Here is a 12,923-nt window from a genome sequence, read left to right as displayed (position 1 = left end):
CACCTCCCGTCCCTCACCTCTGGGAGCAGCATCACAGCCTCCCACTGGAACAGCCCAGACTCCTTCCCACCACTTCCTGTGTATCAGCGCTGCCCCGGGGCTTCCCTTCCCAGGGGCTTCCCTTCCCAGGTTCACTTCTGTCTTCCCTACTGGATTGGGACCTCCTTGGGAACACAGCGGGGAGAGCAGCGTCTTTCATCTCTGTTTAGTGGCTGACACATAGTGGACGCTCAGTGAAATTGGATGACGATGGTATAAGCCAGAGGGCTGCAGCCCCCGACTTCTGCACTCAGGTCTCCTACAGCGCTAGACTCCCTCTGAAAACATTGCTGCCCCCACTAAGTCATACCTCGGTCCCCACAGTGACCTGTGTCTCCAGATCTCAGCTCTGGTCACCCCTCACCAGGCACCTAGTCATGACCTCCTAATCCTTTCAAAACAGACCAATCCACTGTCCCTCAGCACAATCCCAGGCACACAAGGACCACCCCATGAAGGGCACCTGAAGGGCTAGAAAAGCTTTTTTCCGAGACGTGTATGTGGGGGGCATCTGAGCCTTTGTCCTCTAAGGCATCGTGGCTCTCCTCCCCACCTCGGTACCAGGCCCTCCCCGCTGGCTCTCAGCCTTCAATGATCTGCTCCCCAGGGCCTGCCTGGGAGGACAGGGCCCCCACCTGACATGCCACACTGCCCCCAGGCCCCCGCCCCCAGAGCTCTCCTCCTCCTTCCCCTGTAGGCCCACGTTGCTTCTCCCCACCCTATTCCTCACCCCCTGCACTTCTTCATCATCATCCCCAAGACCCCTGGCTCATGGGGAGCACCTGATGGTCCAAGATCCCAAGGGAAGCAGCTTCAGAGCCAGGACCATGGAAGACTCCTGTCTCCAAAGCTTCCACCATCCTGCCTTGGGGTGAAGGAGCCTCTCAGCCACCCCTGGAGGGGCTGAGGCTGGAATGTGGACGCTCCAGCCTAGGGGCTGCTGTGCACCCCCCTCCCCTTCTTCCTGGAGAGTGTTTTCTGGGGTGGCTGCTCACCTGGCATTACTGGGCTGTGGCTCCGCAGCTGGTCGTGTCTCCAAGGGCAGAAGCGCAAGCGGGGAGGCTGGGGTGACTGCAGCACGGTCCTCCCCAAGTAGGGTGGGGGAGGAGCTCCCAGTGGGGGAGGCTGGCTCCCCGGGGGGTGGGGAGGAAGAGGTCAAGGGCCAGGCTCCAGGCAGGGGAGGGCATGGAGGGCTGGGTCCCCCGTGGCGGTGGCTGGCCCAGGGTGGGAGAGGGGGCGGTGGAAAGGCAGGTTCTGGGGGGGTGGGCAACTCTTCTGGACCAGAATGGATGGAAGATTCCCTGGACCCTGGAGGGGATGTGGACGGGAGGCTGGGAGGGTCTTGGCTCCCCTGAGACAAGAAGGGGTCCAAAGCAGCCTCCTCTGAGGCCCACAGGTCAGCCTGCAGGGAGCTGCCAGTCAGGGACCCAAGCTCCTCTCTGGCTGGCTCCTGGCTCTGTGCCTCGGGAGCCTCAGGGCCTTCTCTCTCCGGAGCCCTCCAGATCTGCTGACTCTGAAGAGCCAAGCTCTCTAAGTAAGAGGGTGTGGGGGCAGACCCCTGAGGGCAGCTAGTGGGCAGAGAGAGGCAGGGCCCAGACACAGGAAGACTGGCATCTTCTGCTGGATCTTCCAGGCCTGGCCCACCCAGCGTGGCTGCGGAAGAATGGCTGTCAGACTCCACCTCGGGTTTCTCGGCCTCGTCCGTGGCCTCCTGGGGACCAGCAACCAGCGCACTCGGAAAGGTGTCTTCTCCTGTCTCTGACCCCCTGCTACTCAGCCCCCCTGCCGCCTTCTCCTCCTCGTCCTCTGCCGCTGCCTCCTCCTGCTCCTGGGAATCTGAGGCTGTGAAGAGGCGTGGTGGCTTGGGAGGTGGTGTGTTGGGCTGCAGCCCCTTGTCCGACACCCATTTGGGTTTGGACTCGGGCTCTGGCTCCAGTGGAGGAAACCCCTCACTCCTCACAGGTTCTGGTGACTCTGGCCGCATAGGTTCCAGTGATTCTGGCTGTTCAGTTTCTGGTGACTCTGGCCGCTCAGGTTCCGGTGACTCTGGCCGCTCAGGTTCCGGTGACTCTGGCTGCACAGGTTCTGGTGACTCTGGCCGCTCAAGTTCTGGTGACTCTGGCCGCTCAGGTTCTGGTGACTCTGGCCGCACAGGTTCTGGTGGCTCTGGCCGCACAGGTTCTGGTGACTCTGGCCGCACAGGTTCTGGTGACTCTGGCTGCATCAGGGGAGGAGGCAGCTCATCAGACTCTCCTCGCAGGACTGGTGAAGTCTCAGCTGCAGGAGAAACAGTGACCACATCCCAAGGCCAGGGGTCCTCAATGGGGTTGAGTTCACAGAAAAGCTGGCTCCCACCTTGGGAGGCCTCCTCGTCCTGGCCTTCGGGGGCACCGTCTGGGTCCGGCAGTCTCTCCCACACGCTGATCACTTCTGGGGAGCTAAACAGAGACGTCGTCGCACTGTCTGCTGGACTCTGCCCCGCTTCCCCTCCTGGGGCCGGCAACTCCCTGTCTGCTTCAGAGTCCGAGGCTCTCGGGTGCAGCTGGGCTGATGTGGTGGTCAGGCGGGCCCCTTCTGACCCGAGGCGCCCCAGGTTAGCTGCACTTGTGCTCTGGTGGTCCAGTCCCAAGTCCAGAGGAACTCTGGGCTCCAGCCACACGCTGCTCCCACCTCTTCCTCCGCCCCCAGGGGGCCCCTGGGGCTCAGCTGCCTTCACTGTCATGGCCCCAGGGCCTGGGTCTTGCAGCCCAGTCGCCTCCAGCCCCACTCCTGCAGGGGCCAGGATCTCACACCTGGCCTCTGGACGCAGCCTGCTGGCAGCAAAGACGTTGAAGGTGTCGTCCCACTCAGGCGGGGCTTTCTCAGGGGAGGCCAGGGGGGTGGGGCTGGCCCTGGAGGCACTGGGGAGAGAGGGAGCAGGTGGAGAGTTTAGTGCTATGTCGGCTATGAGCTCCTCGAAGAAAGGATTGCTCTGCAGGGAGGTGAGGAACGGGTTGGTGAGACCCAAGAATCCAGATGGGGTGGCTTCAGGGATGGCGGTGGCAGCGGCAGCAGTGGCAGCAGCGGGGGACGCGGCTGCAAAAAGGTTAGTGCTTAGCATGGGAGCAGCGGTGGGAGCAGGAGTGGGGGGGGCCAGAGCACAGGGGGAGCAGGGGAGGTGGTGAGGAAGAGCGGCTGGGTCAGGTTCTACCTGAGGAGACACGTCCAGGCTGTGGAGGGAGACAAAACCGTGAGCCTCCTGGTTAATGCCAAGACTGGAAACGCCCCTGCTGAACACCACACCCCTGCCCCCCACCCCCCGCCTGGGGAAGAGGTGCCACAGTGCCACATGGGCTAGGCTCGGGGACGTGGGCCAGGGGACAGAGGGAGGACCCTGATGTGTTCGTGATGAGGCCATTTAATGAGCCATTTAATCCTCACACCAACCCTGAGGAGCAATAATCCCATTTAACAGGCAGGATCCCAACCACTATCCCCTGCTGAAGATGACTCGACACCAGACTGACACCTAAAGAACCAACCGAAAGCACCTCACATCCCTTTAGGGACTGAGACAGAGGAAATGAAATCCCAGCTGGCTTGGATGGGTTAAAGAGACCAGAGGAAAGCTAGGCCCAAGTATCCAACGGGACCAAGCTGACAATAATGGAACCCAGCAGGCACCGGGCATCCTGACTCCTGAAACAGCCGGGCTTCTCCAGAGCCCTTGCAGAAATGGGAGGTAATGACGGGGCTGTTATCAGCCATGACAAGGCATCAATTGGAGGGAACCTGGCCAGGAGGACAAGACACTGCTGAGGACATTTGCTGCCAGGCATCCACCTGGCCTGGCACCTGGCAGGCAGTGCCCCTCGCCAAGGGCACCCACTGGCCCACCTTGGAAGCAAGGCTGCCACAGAGACAAAGGCTGAGATGTAGCAGCAGAGGCAGCAGCAGCAGCTCCTCTGGATATCACCTGGGGCCTCCCGGGGTCCCCCACACGAATCCCTGGCCCCCCTGGGAAATCCTCTTCCTGACAATACACTTACACTCCCCCAGACACCTGCTGGCCTTCGGGTGTCCCCTCCGGGGTCCTCTTGGGGGAGCCCATCCTGCACTTGTACCTTATCTACAGCATGAGGCTGGCTTCAGGGGAATGGGAGGGGACAGACTCTAAAACTAGAGCTCCTGGCTTCCCCAGGATACTCCTAGGACACAGAGAGAGGCCAGAAAGAGTGTAGGGCAAGGAGGTGGGGGGCGTGATACCCCCATTTTCATCAGTCTGACAACAGTTTGTGACTGCCCTGCAGCTGAGCCCACCTGTCAGACTCAGACCTCAGTGGCCTCACCTGCTATTTGAGCCCATCTTCCAGCCCCTACTCTAAGCCTCCAGACCCATTCCTCGACCCCTGCCAGCCCAGGTAGAAACATCCGGGGGAACTCCTACACACCCATCTTCTCCACTCTAGCGGCTTCTTCCCACCCGGAAGTGCTGGGGGCGACCCTGAGGTTGCAGAAGCCACGATTCACCAGTCAGCCCACGAGGACTGAGCGCTGGGGTAGAAGGGGCACCTATGGAAAGGGGCCCAGGAGCCTGGAGCCAGGACTCTTCTGTGAATTCAGGGCCCAGGCAGAGCAGGCCCCACAGAGAAGCAGACAGAGGCAGAGCCAGTGTGTCCTAAACACCAGGGGCAATGGGAAGAAGTCCAGTTCAACCAGCACCACAGGCAGGACACAGCCAGGTCCCAACCCCCTGGGCTTCTCTGCAGCTTCCAGACTCTCCTGGCTCTTTGTTTTCTCCCCGTCCAAGGGTGGGTTCTCAGTCTCATGCCCATGTCAAAAGATGGAGAAGGGGGAGGTAAAAAGTCCTGTCTTCTCTCACCCACCGAGCTTCCCAGCACGGCTCTGCTTCCATGTGAAGCCACTAACAGGGTTAGATCCTGGGCCCAGAGTCCCAACACCCCTATACATCCCTTCTCCCTTCATGCAGACACAGCTTCCTTGGGGACTGAGGAGTGCGACGTCCCGCCATCACATTGGGTAAGGTCCTGCCCTCAGCCCCTCCCCACTACAGGAGCACCCATTCCAGACACAGCCCAAACCCCGCCAGCAGGTCTCTGTCCCCAAGGACAGGGATGGGGTCTCCGAGCCCCCTCTCCCCAGTGGCTCAGAGGGGTCTGAGGGAAGCAGCTCCATCAACATCCAACAGCACCAAGCTTAGCTCTCCAGCCCAAGCCCTGGCCTGGCCCCACTCACCCTCACAGCCTTGCAGCGATCTGGCTGACGGTCAGAACCGCAGGGCGGGGGAGCAGCAGGGAAAGCTGGGAGCCACGGGCTCCCCAGAGGTGCACACAAACCCGTTGGTATGGAACCAGCAAAGGACTCTCCCTGGAGGAAGGTGCTCCGGGTGCCAGGCCTGGCAGGCTCCCCAGAGCCAGCACAACCTCTTAGAGCGTCTTGTTCATCCCTCCTACCCAGGAACACCACCCCACCCCCACCCCCCATGCCTCCCTTGGCCTTGCCTCACACCAGGGGCACATTCTGAAGGTCCTCACTTTTCAAAGTCCCCTCCCTACCATTCCACCTGGCACAGATCAGAAGGATGTCCTCAAGTGCCGTGATCTTTGCAGGGTATGCTCTGAGGACAGAACCCACCGCCCAAATGTCTCTGCCCCTTCCACCTGAGAGAATAAAACTTCAGGGCCTCTAGGAACCTTAGAGCAACTGGACGAACCTGCCACTTAACGCAGCAGTCATCTGTTCACTCCGACAGCCCCCCTCAAATTCTTAAACACGGCTGTCAATGGGTAACTTACTATACCACCAGGCCACTTCCATAGCTAGAGGCCAGGTTTCACTGGTGGACAGCTCTTCCTTAGGCTGAGCTGAGCTGTGTCCTTGTCATTTCCATGCACTGGTCTCAGAGGTGGCTCATGGGTCTGCAAAGGCTCTCCACCACGCAGTCCCCGAAAAGGCCAGAGCCAACCTTTGACACACACCCAGCCCAGCCAGCATGCCTTCGGCTGGCCCTCCTAAGACTCCATCTCCTGGCCCTGACATCCAGGAAACATGACTAGACACATCCTCCCCCTTCATCTGGGCACAAGGAGGTGAGACAGTTGGGCCACGTAAGCTCTAAGCAGGGACACTATATAATTTAACTTCCAGACCAGAATATTTTGAATATATTAAAGGGGCACTATTAACTAGGCCAGGAAAACAGGCACAAACAGGACTTATGGCCACACTTATGGTCCACACTAACTTTAAGTTACTGGCCACACACGTTACACATCACACCACTGAGAAGGCCACTGAGACCCTATGCTCTCTCAGCAGCCAGTGCGCCCTCCAGGCTCATGGGGACCTTGCTATCCACCACCTGGTAAGGGGCTGGGGCCCCCCTCAAAAAACCTGCCTCTTACTCCCAATTGAAAAAAAAAAATGTTTGTCTCCAACACTTGGTCTCCTACTGTGCACAAAGTTCACAGGTGAGAGAGGACAGGGAGCTTGAGGTGATCTCAGGAAGTCTACACATACCCTAATGGGGTCAGAAAGGGATACGCACAAGACAACCCACTTTGGCACAGTGGGTTGAACACGTCCGATCTTGGCAGTCCTAAACACACCTTAAGTAGCCTGTGCTGCAGCTCAGGGGGAATGGCTCACAGCAGGGATGAGGCCCGTGGCCCAGACCTCAGCCACTGCCCAGCACATGCTGGTGGGGGCTAGAGTGACAGTCTTGGGACCTGGCAGGCGAGGGCCAGGTCAGGAGGAACAGGAGGAGCGTCTCTATGGAAGAGAAGACTCTTCCAGCTGCTGCCTTCTTCAAAGGCAGCGGCTTCTTTCCAGACAGAGCACAGCACACACTGCTTCCGGCTGCACCACGGGCCTCAGTACCATGTGGGAGCGCTAGAGGGCGCCGCCACCCTGCCTAGTGAGGCACACCCAGCACCTGCAGTGGCAGCCCCAGGGCAGAGACACCCAGCCCTCTGGGCCTCCACACAGGTTTCCCTCGGCCCAAAAGGGGGCCCGCAGCTACAGTTAGTCCAGTTCTAGACGTCCAGCTTCTGGCTTCCTCCTCAGAAACCCTAAGCAAGCCCTGCGGGCGAGCAGCAAGGGCTGTTTGTTCCAGGCCAGCCTTCCCCTCCAAGGCACACAGAGACAAGCCAATGCTGACCGGGCTCAACTTCCAGGTCCCACTCCTTTGCAGGCCAGGCCACTTTACCCAAAGAAGAGTCCCTCCCACCTCGTCTGGATGCAAGGTCACAGGGGCCCCGCTGCCACGGTCTGCGAATGGGCCCTGGGGAGGGCAGGAGCCACCTGCCCTCCAACCTGCTGAGGATGAGCTCAGAATTCAAGTGTGAGAAAGACACAACATCAGCTTTCGTAGTCCATTAGGGAAACTCTAGACTCTGAAAGACCATCCGGAGACATGGGGAAACAGAAGGAAAACACAGGCTCGAAGCAGGAGCAACGTCAATCCCAACATCACTCAGTCATGGCCTGCAGAGCTCTAAGCCCAAAGCCTGGCACTTGCCTAGAAAGAGCTTCACAGAGAGACGTGCCCCCCATCCGTGCGACCCTGAAAAAGGCCCAGAGATAGCCCTCGGACCATAGCACTGCCTGTGGTCTGTGCCCCTTCCGGGCCCAGCCCCCCAGCTCCTCCCAGGTCTGCTGCCACCTCCCTCCACCCCACCACTGACAGCTCTGAGTTGTCACGGGGTCCTGAGGCTCAGCCCAGGCATCTGAGAAAGGCCCATCCCCTTCGTCCCCCTCTTCCCCTAGGCTACAGGTGGCCAGCAGCTCCCCTGGGCTCCAGGAGTAGGAGCTCAGCAGTAGGGACAGAAGCGGCTCCCAGGTAGGGGAGGGACCACCCAGAGACTGACCCACCGGACACCCTCCATGTGACTGTATAGAGGGCTGCTGGCCGGCCAGGGCCCAACCTAGAAAGGCCCTGCCCATCTCTCCCAGCTTCTCTGAGCCAACTCAGAATTTCACAGGGAAAGGAGAACCAGAGCTTCAGGAATCTTCTCCCCTCTGCTGGGGAAGAGGCTCAGGGCTCCTCACTCTGTCCCATCTGTGGCCCTTTATCACTGTGTCCAGTCTTTCCACCCCACCTCCAGCTCATATATTCACCGAGTGGAGGGGGCGGGCTGGCTGAGAGAACACAGCCAGCCATCCTTGCCACACTGGCTGGGGTTGTCATGGGCCTCCTGTCCCAGGCCCTTGGGAGGAGGGACCACCTGCTTCTGGCCCAGAGCCCCTCCCTGGGCCTTGCTAGACAATGCAGCAGCCTCCACTGAAAAGGCCAAAGGGCCGGGGTGGGGGTTGGGGGCTTTGCCCAGAGCTTAGGCTGAAAGACTCCTGCACCCCTCTCCTGGTGGGACTCGGTGTAGTCACAACAGAGCAGACAGCCATCAGCACTTGCCATAGCCTAAGACCAAGGGACACCAGAGTGGGCCAGAGCCCCAAGAAGCTCCAAGGACACAGGGTGGCTCGCAGATTTCAGGGGAGCTGCCTGCAGCCGCTGGCCAGGCCAGGGTAGCAAGCAGGGGTGCGTGTATGGGGGAGGGGTGAGCACATCAATTACTGGACGCCAATGTCTCAGAGAGGGGGAGAGCGCAGAGCCAGCTGGGACAGCTGGTGGGAGTCATCCAGCTTCAGAGAGGGTGAGAGGAGGCCGAGGTGCAGTCCCCTATCCCTCCCTATCTACCTGCCAAAGCTTCATGACGCCAGTGGCTAAGAGGCAGAGGCTGGGAAGCAAAGAATTCATACAAATGGCCTCTCCTGCTTTTCTCCTATCCCCTGCCCACACAGGGGTGGTGTGCCAACTCAGCAAGTGAGGCCCACAGGACCGTCAGAGGCTGTGCCTCTGCAACTCACCTATGTCCAGGTGCAGAAAACAAGCCTTGGCTCAGGGAGACAGGGTTCCCCCACCACCACCCCCAATCCCCAGCCATGCAAAGCCAGAGACCCAGCAGCCTGCCCAAGGGCCCCACCTACCCCAGCCTCCCTGCCCCAGGGGTCAGTGCAAACACCGCAGCATCCTCCCCAAGGATCAAAGCCAGTCTTGCTAAGGACGTACCTGGGTTTCTGAGTTGGTTCCTTGGCTTCTCTCAAGCCAAACCAGCTACTTTTGGTTTTTTCCTCCCCACTGGATGAGTGGTGGGGGGAAGCCCCCAGAGAAGGACCCCCTTTCTCCCCCAGGGAGCCTCGGCGCCCCATCTCGCTCCGACTCAGCCCCTGGTGGTGATGGTGGAAAAGGCCCATCCGGGGCTTCCGATCCTCCTTCCGGGCTCCCTCCTTCTCTGCCACAGCCTCAGAGGAGGCCACCATGGGAGTGGCGACCTGCACCGGCCTTCCCTCTGAGGGCCGGGCCCCCTCCTCCTCTCCAGAGCGGCTGGCTCCCACGGCCAACACTTTGGCCTGCGAGCTCAGCTCCTCCTGTCCGGGTACTGCCTCTGAGATGCTGGTGCGGCGGCTGCCTCTGCCCCAGGAGTCATCTGCGGACCGGGGCCCCTCCTCCGAGGGCCGGGAAGAGACACTGTGCAGGGAGCTGGATGGGGGAAATGGGCCCGAGATGGAGCTGCGGTGCCGCGGGGGGCCCTGGGGCTCCTCGTTGTAAATGTGGCTCCCGTTGACACACAGAGAGGAGCGAGAGGCCCCGTCGAGGTGGCCCTGAAGGTCAAGAAGGGCCCGGGGTGGAGCGGCTCGTATCTGGCTGGCCTCGTCGCTGTAGGTCCTTTTGTGGGTGAGCAACTTAGGGGACTGTGCAGAGTCCCTGCCTGCAAAGGAAGCACAGGGGAATCAGCTCTGAACTGGAGCCCTGCTTCCTGCGCCGGCCCTCCAGGCACTGAGGGGACAGACCGCCCTCCTCCACCACCTCCCCAGGGTGGCAGGCCCCCTCACTCACCCCCTTCGGAGGACAGCCAGCTGCTGCGGCTGGGTGAGCGGGTGAGGAGCTCGGCACCGGGGCCCTGGTAGGCCAGGCTCCCGCTGGCCGAGGACAGGGTGCTGTCGGAGCCCAGCGAGGTGTTGGACTGGGTCAGGGAGGACTTGCGCAGCTTGTTGCGGAGGAAGAAGCCCTTGGCTTTGCCCATCTTGCCCAGGCTGCCCAGCTCGGGGTCCTCCAGGGCGCTGCTGGGGAGGATGGCGGAGGCGGATTCCAGATCATACTTCTTCTTGCCCCTCATCTTGTCCTTGATCTTGCTGAACGGGGACCGTGGCTTGTCCTTCGCGGACAGGTCGAACATGCTGGCACTCAGGTTGTTGCGTGTGAACTGGATGGTGACCTGGATCTCTCCGCGCTCTTTCTCCTTCCTCCCTGCCTTCGAGTGCAGCTTGTACCACCTGTGAGAAGCGGGGGTGGCAGGGCTCTGGTCACAGGCACCTCGCAGAGCCCCTCCCTGCTTTGGGGGCCACCACAGCCTCTGCCCACAGGCTCCAGCTCTAACCCACAGGCACTGCCTCCCGGGCCGCAAGAATAGCTAAGAAACTGTGCCAACTTTTCCGTCGTGGAGGAAACCACATCCTGAGTAGGGGAAGATCCTGGGCACCACCAGGAAGGACAGCCAGCCTCCCTTGCCCTGTCCCCCTGCACCTGAAACTCTGAGGAATCCTGACAACTCCAGGCCCCAGGTATAGACACACCTACCCACATTTCCCCTGATCCACCATCTCCTCTGGCTGGTCCCAGCCTGAGCTCTGCTCTGAGCCACCAGTGAGCCCTGGAAAGAACAGCTCACCAGGCCCAGGGCCAGGAACACCAGTGCCTGTGCGCACACCCCTCACCTGCTCAGCTACTCACCCAAACCCCCCGCCCCAGGACACCTTTACAAGGAGGAAGAGCAGACAAGAGCCCATAAAGGGGCCTTATGCAAGAGACGCAGGCAAGGGAAAGAGCACGCACTCATATGTGCGCATCTACCAGGTCTATGGGGGCCTGCAGGGGTTCTCATCTCACTTCCACTTCCACCTCACAAGTCTGGCGGGCCCAAGACACTGCCTGGGTTTTACAGATCGGGAGTCAGGAGGTAGAAGCTCAGTGGTAAAGTAACGCATCCAAGACCAAGCAACCAGGAAGAAAGCACTCATTAATAACCACGCATCGATATCAGCTCATCAATTACAACAAATGTGCAGACTAATGTTAATAACAGAGGAAACTAGAGCTCTAAAATAATTTTATTAATTAAAGAAAGAAGACACAGTGAGCATACAGAAAACATAATGAGCAAGAAACAATGAAAGAAATAATACAAGAAAGTTTTCCTCAGCTGAAGGACATGAGCACCAGCATAGAAAGGCCCACAAGCATGCAGCCCAACGAACAAAGAAAGACCCAGCCAAGAGGTATCACTGTGAGGTTTCAAGCCCCAAGAGGCTTGAAAGAGGGCTCCCAAAGAGGGCGACAGGTTCACAGACTCAGGAATGAGAATAGTATCAGGTGCTCATTAGCAAGACCAGGCACCACATGGAGTCCTGCCTTCAAAATGATGACAGAAAAGCTTTTTGGCATAGTCTTCTAGATCCAGTCAATCAAGCAAGAACATGGAATAAAGCCTGGTGGAGAGGGTCAAAGTGGTCATCGCAGACCTTGAAGTCCCTCAGCGCACACACACACCAGACACACACATGCCTCACTCCGTATCACACCACACACACACACACTACACACTACACACTGTACCACACTCCACTTGGCTCAGGCATCTCCCACTTAAGATTTGCTGAGCCCACAGCACCAGCTCCCTGAGCTTCTCACGAACGCAAAGGGGTGGAGTGGGAGATTTTTTTTAATAAAAAGTCCCTATACATCCAAATGTCCAGAATTAAGTCACTGCAAGGACGTGGTGGTAGGTTTAAATAAATGCTGTAAGGAGGGAGGGACCAGAGGGAAGGAAGGAAGGAGAAAAGTCTTCCCAGGGCCACTTCAGTCCCATCCCTCTGGAAGAGTCCATCAAGACTAAGCCCTTGTGTGCCCACCTCGGGCTATGCACCTGGTCTCCCCCTGGTGACTGCTGGATGGCCTGAGTGAAGTGAGCCTGGGCGGCAGGTTTTCCCTCCCAAACCTGAGAGACCCTCCCCTGGGAAGGCTGGGTCAGATGGTGGCACAAGCAAGGAGGGCGGAGGGCTGTGTTCACAGGGTGTGTCTGCGTCTCTGTGCTCTCATAATAAGCTGGGGCAGGAAGGAAGGAGAGATGGGGGAGGAGGGACCGGGAGAGAAGGGAGCAGAGAAGGATGCTAAGAGCAGAGGAGGTGTCTGGGGCACAAGGAGACACTGATATAAAAACAAACCAACTAGCACCAACCTCCTCACACCCCTGCCTCTCAAACCACTGCCCAACCCAGGGGCCTGACCCTTAAACGCTTTCAAGGCCAAGTCACTTTGTCCAAGTCTGGAGTAGGCTTCATTGAGCTCAAAAAGATCCTTGGGGGGGAGGGCAGGCAAAAGAGAAGTATATGAACTCTAGTCCTAAACCTACCAAGGCCCGAGTCACTGGAAGGGGCAGACATCCTTCACTGAGCGTGAAGGTCAGGGGCCCGCAGCCCCATCTGGTCACACTTCACCCACAGCGTTAACAGTGACTGTCTCTGAGGGGTGAGAGTGCAGGGAACTGTCATTCTCTACATTGTCTATTTTTGTCCTGCTTGAATTTTGTATAAGGAGCATGGATTACTCTCATAATAGAAAAAAGAGACAAAAGTAAATTCCCATTCTTATCCTATCCTATCCCCTCCGTTGCTTGAGACAGAATGTGCTCCTTGCCTCTCCCTCCAACCGCCAACCCCCTGATGAAGGAGGATGCCGTGCTAGCCCAGGCTGAGGCTCCGAGGAGGTTCTCCACCCTTCCCGACTCCCTCCCCTCTAAGGTCATCTCTGCTTGTCCTGCTCTTCCCCG

The 12,923-nt window shown here is 59.1% G+C and overlaps 1 protein-coding gene across 5 annotated transcripts in view; it reads right to left on the bottom strand.

The window, feature by feature from the left end:
* The window catches only part of RAB11FIP5 (RAB11 family interacting protein 5), a 41,906-nt gene that overhangs the window by 4,437 nt on the left and 24,546 nt on the right, over nt 1–12,923 (bottom strand). For 2 of the 5 annotated variants that reach the window (XM_085018908.1, XM_013996029.3), the window contains exons 2-4: nt 9,935–10,371; nt 9,107–9,806; nt 1,035–3,248 (exon numbers count right to left, since the gene is read on the bottom strand). In XM_085018908.1, the coding sequence (XP_084875034.1) occupies nt 1,035–3,248; nt 9,107–9,806; nt 9,935–10,371 (3,351 nt within the window). The remainder of the gene's footprint in view (nt 1–1,034; nt 3,249–9,106; nt 9,807–9,934; nt 10,372–12,923) is intronic. The other 3 variants (XM_085018909.1, XM_005662467.4, XM_003354775.5) reach the window with 2 other exon arrangements.

This window comes from Sus scrofa, chromosome 3 (assembly GCF_054392235.1).
Source record: "Sus scrofa isolate SSC_HxYL_T2T_F1_AM1 chromosome 3, Sscrofa_HxYL_maternal_Yorkshire_Landrace_v2.0, whole genome shotgun sequence".
Taxonomy (NCBI): Eukaryota; Metazoa; Chordata; class Mammalia; order Artiodactyla; family Suidae; genus Sus; species Sus scrofa.
Note: the sequence above shows the minus strand (reverse complement) of the source record. Positions and strands in the feature narration are given on the sequence as shown.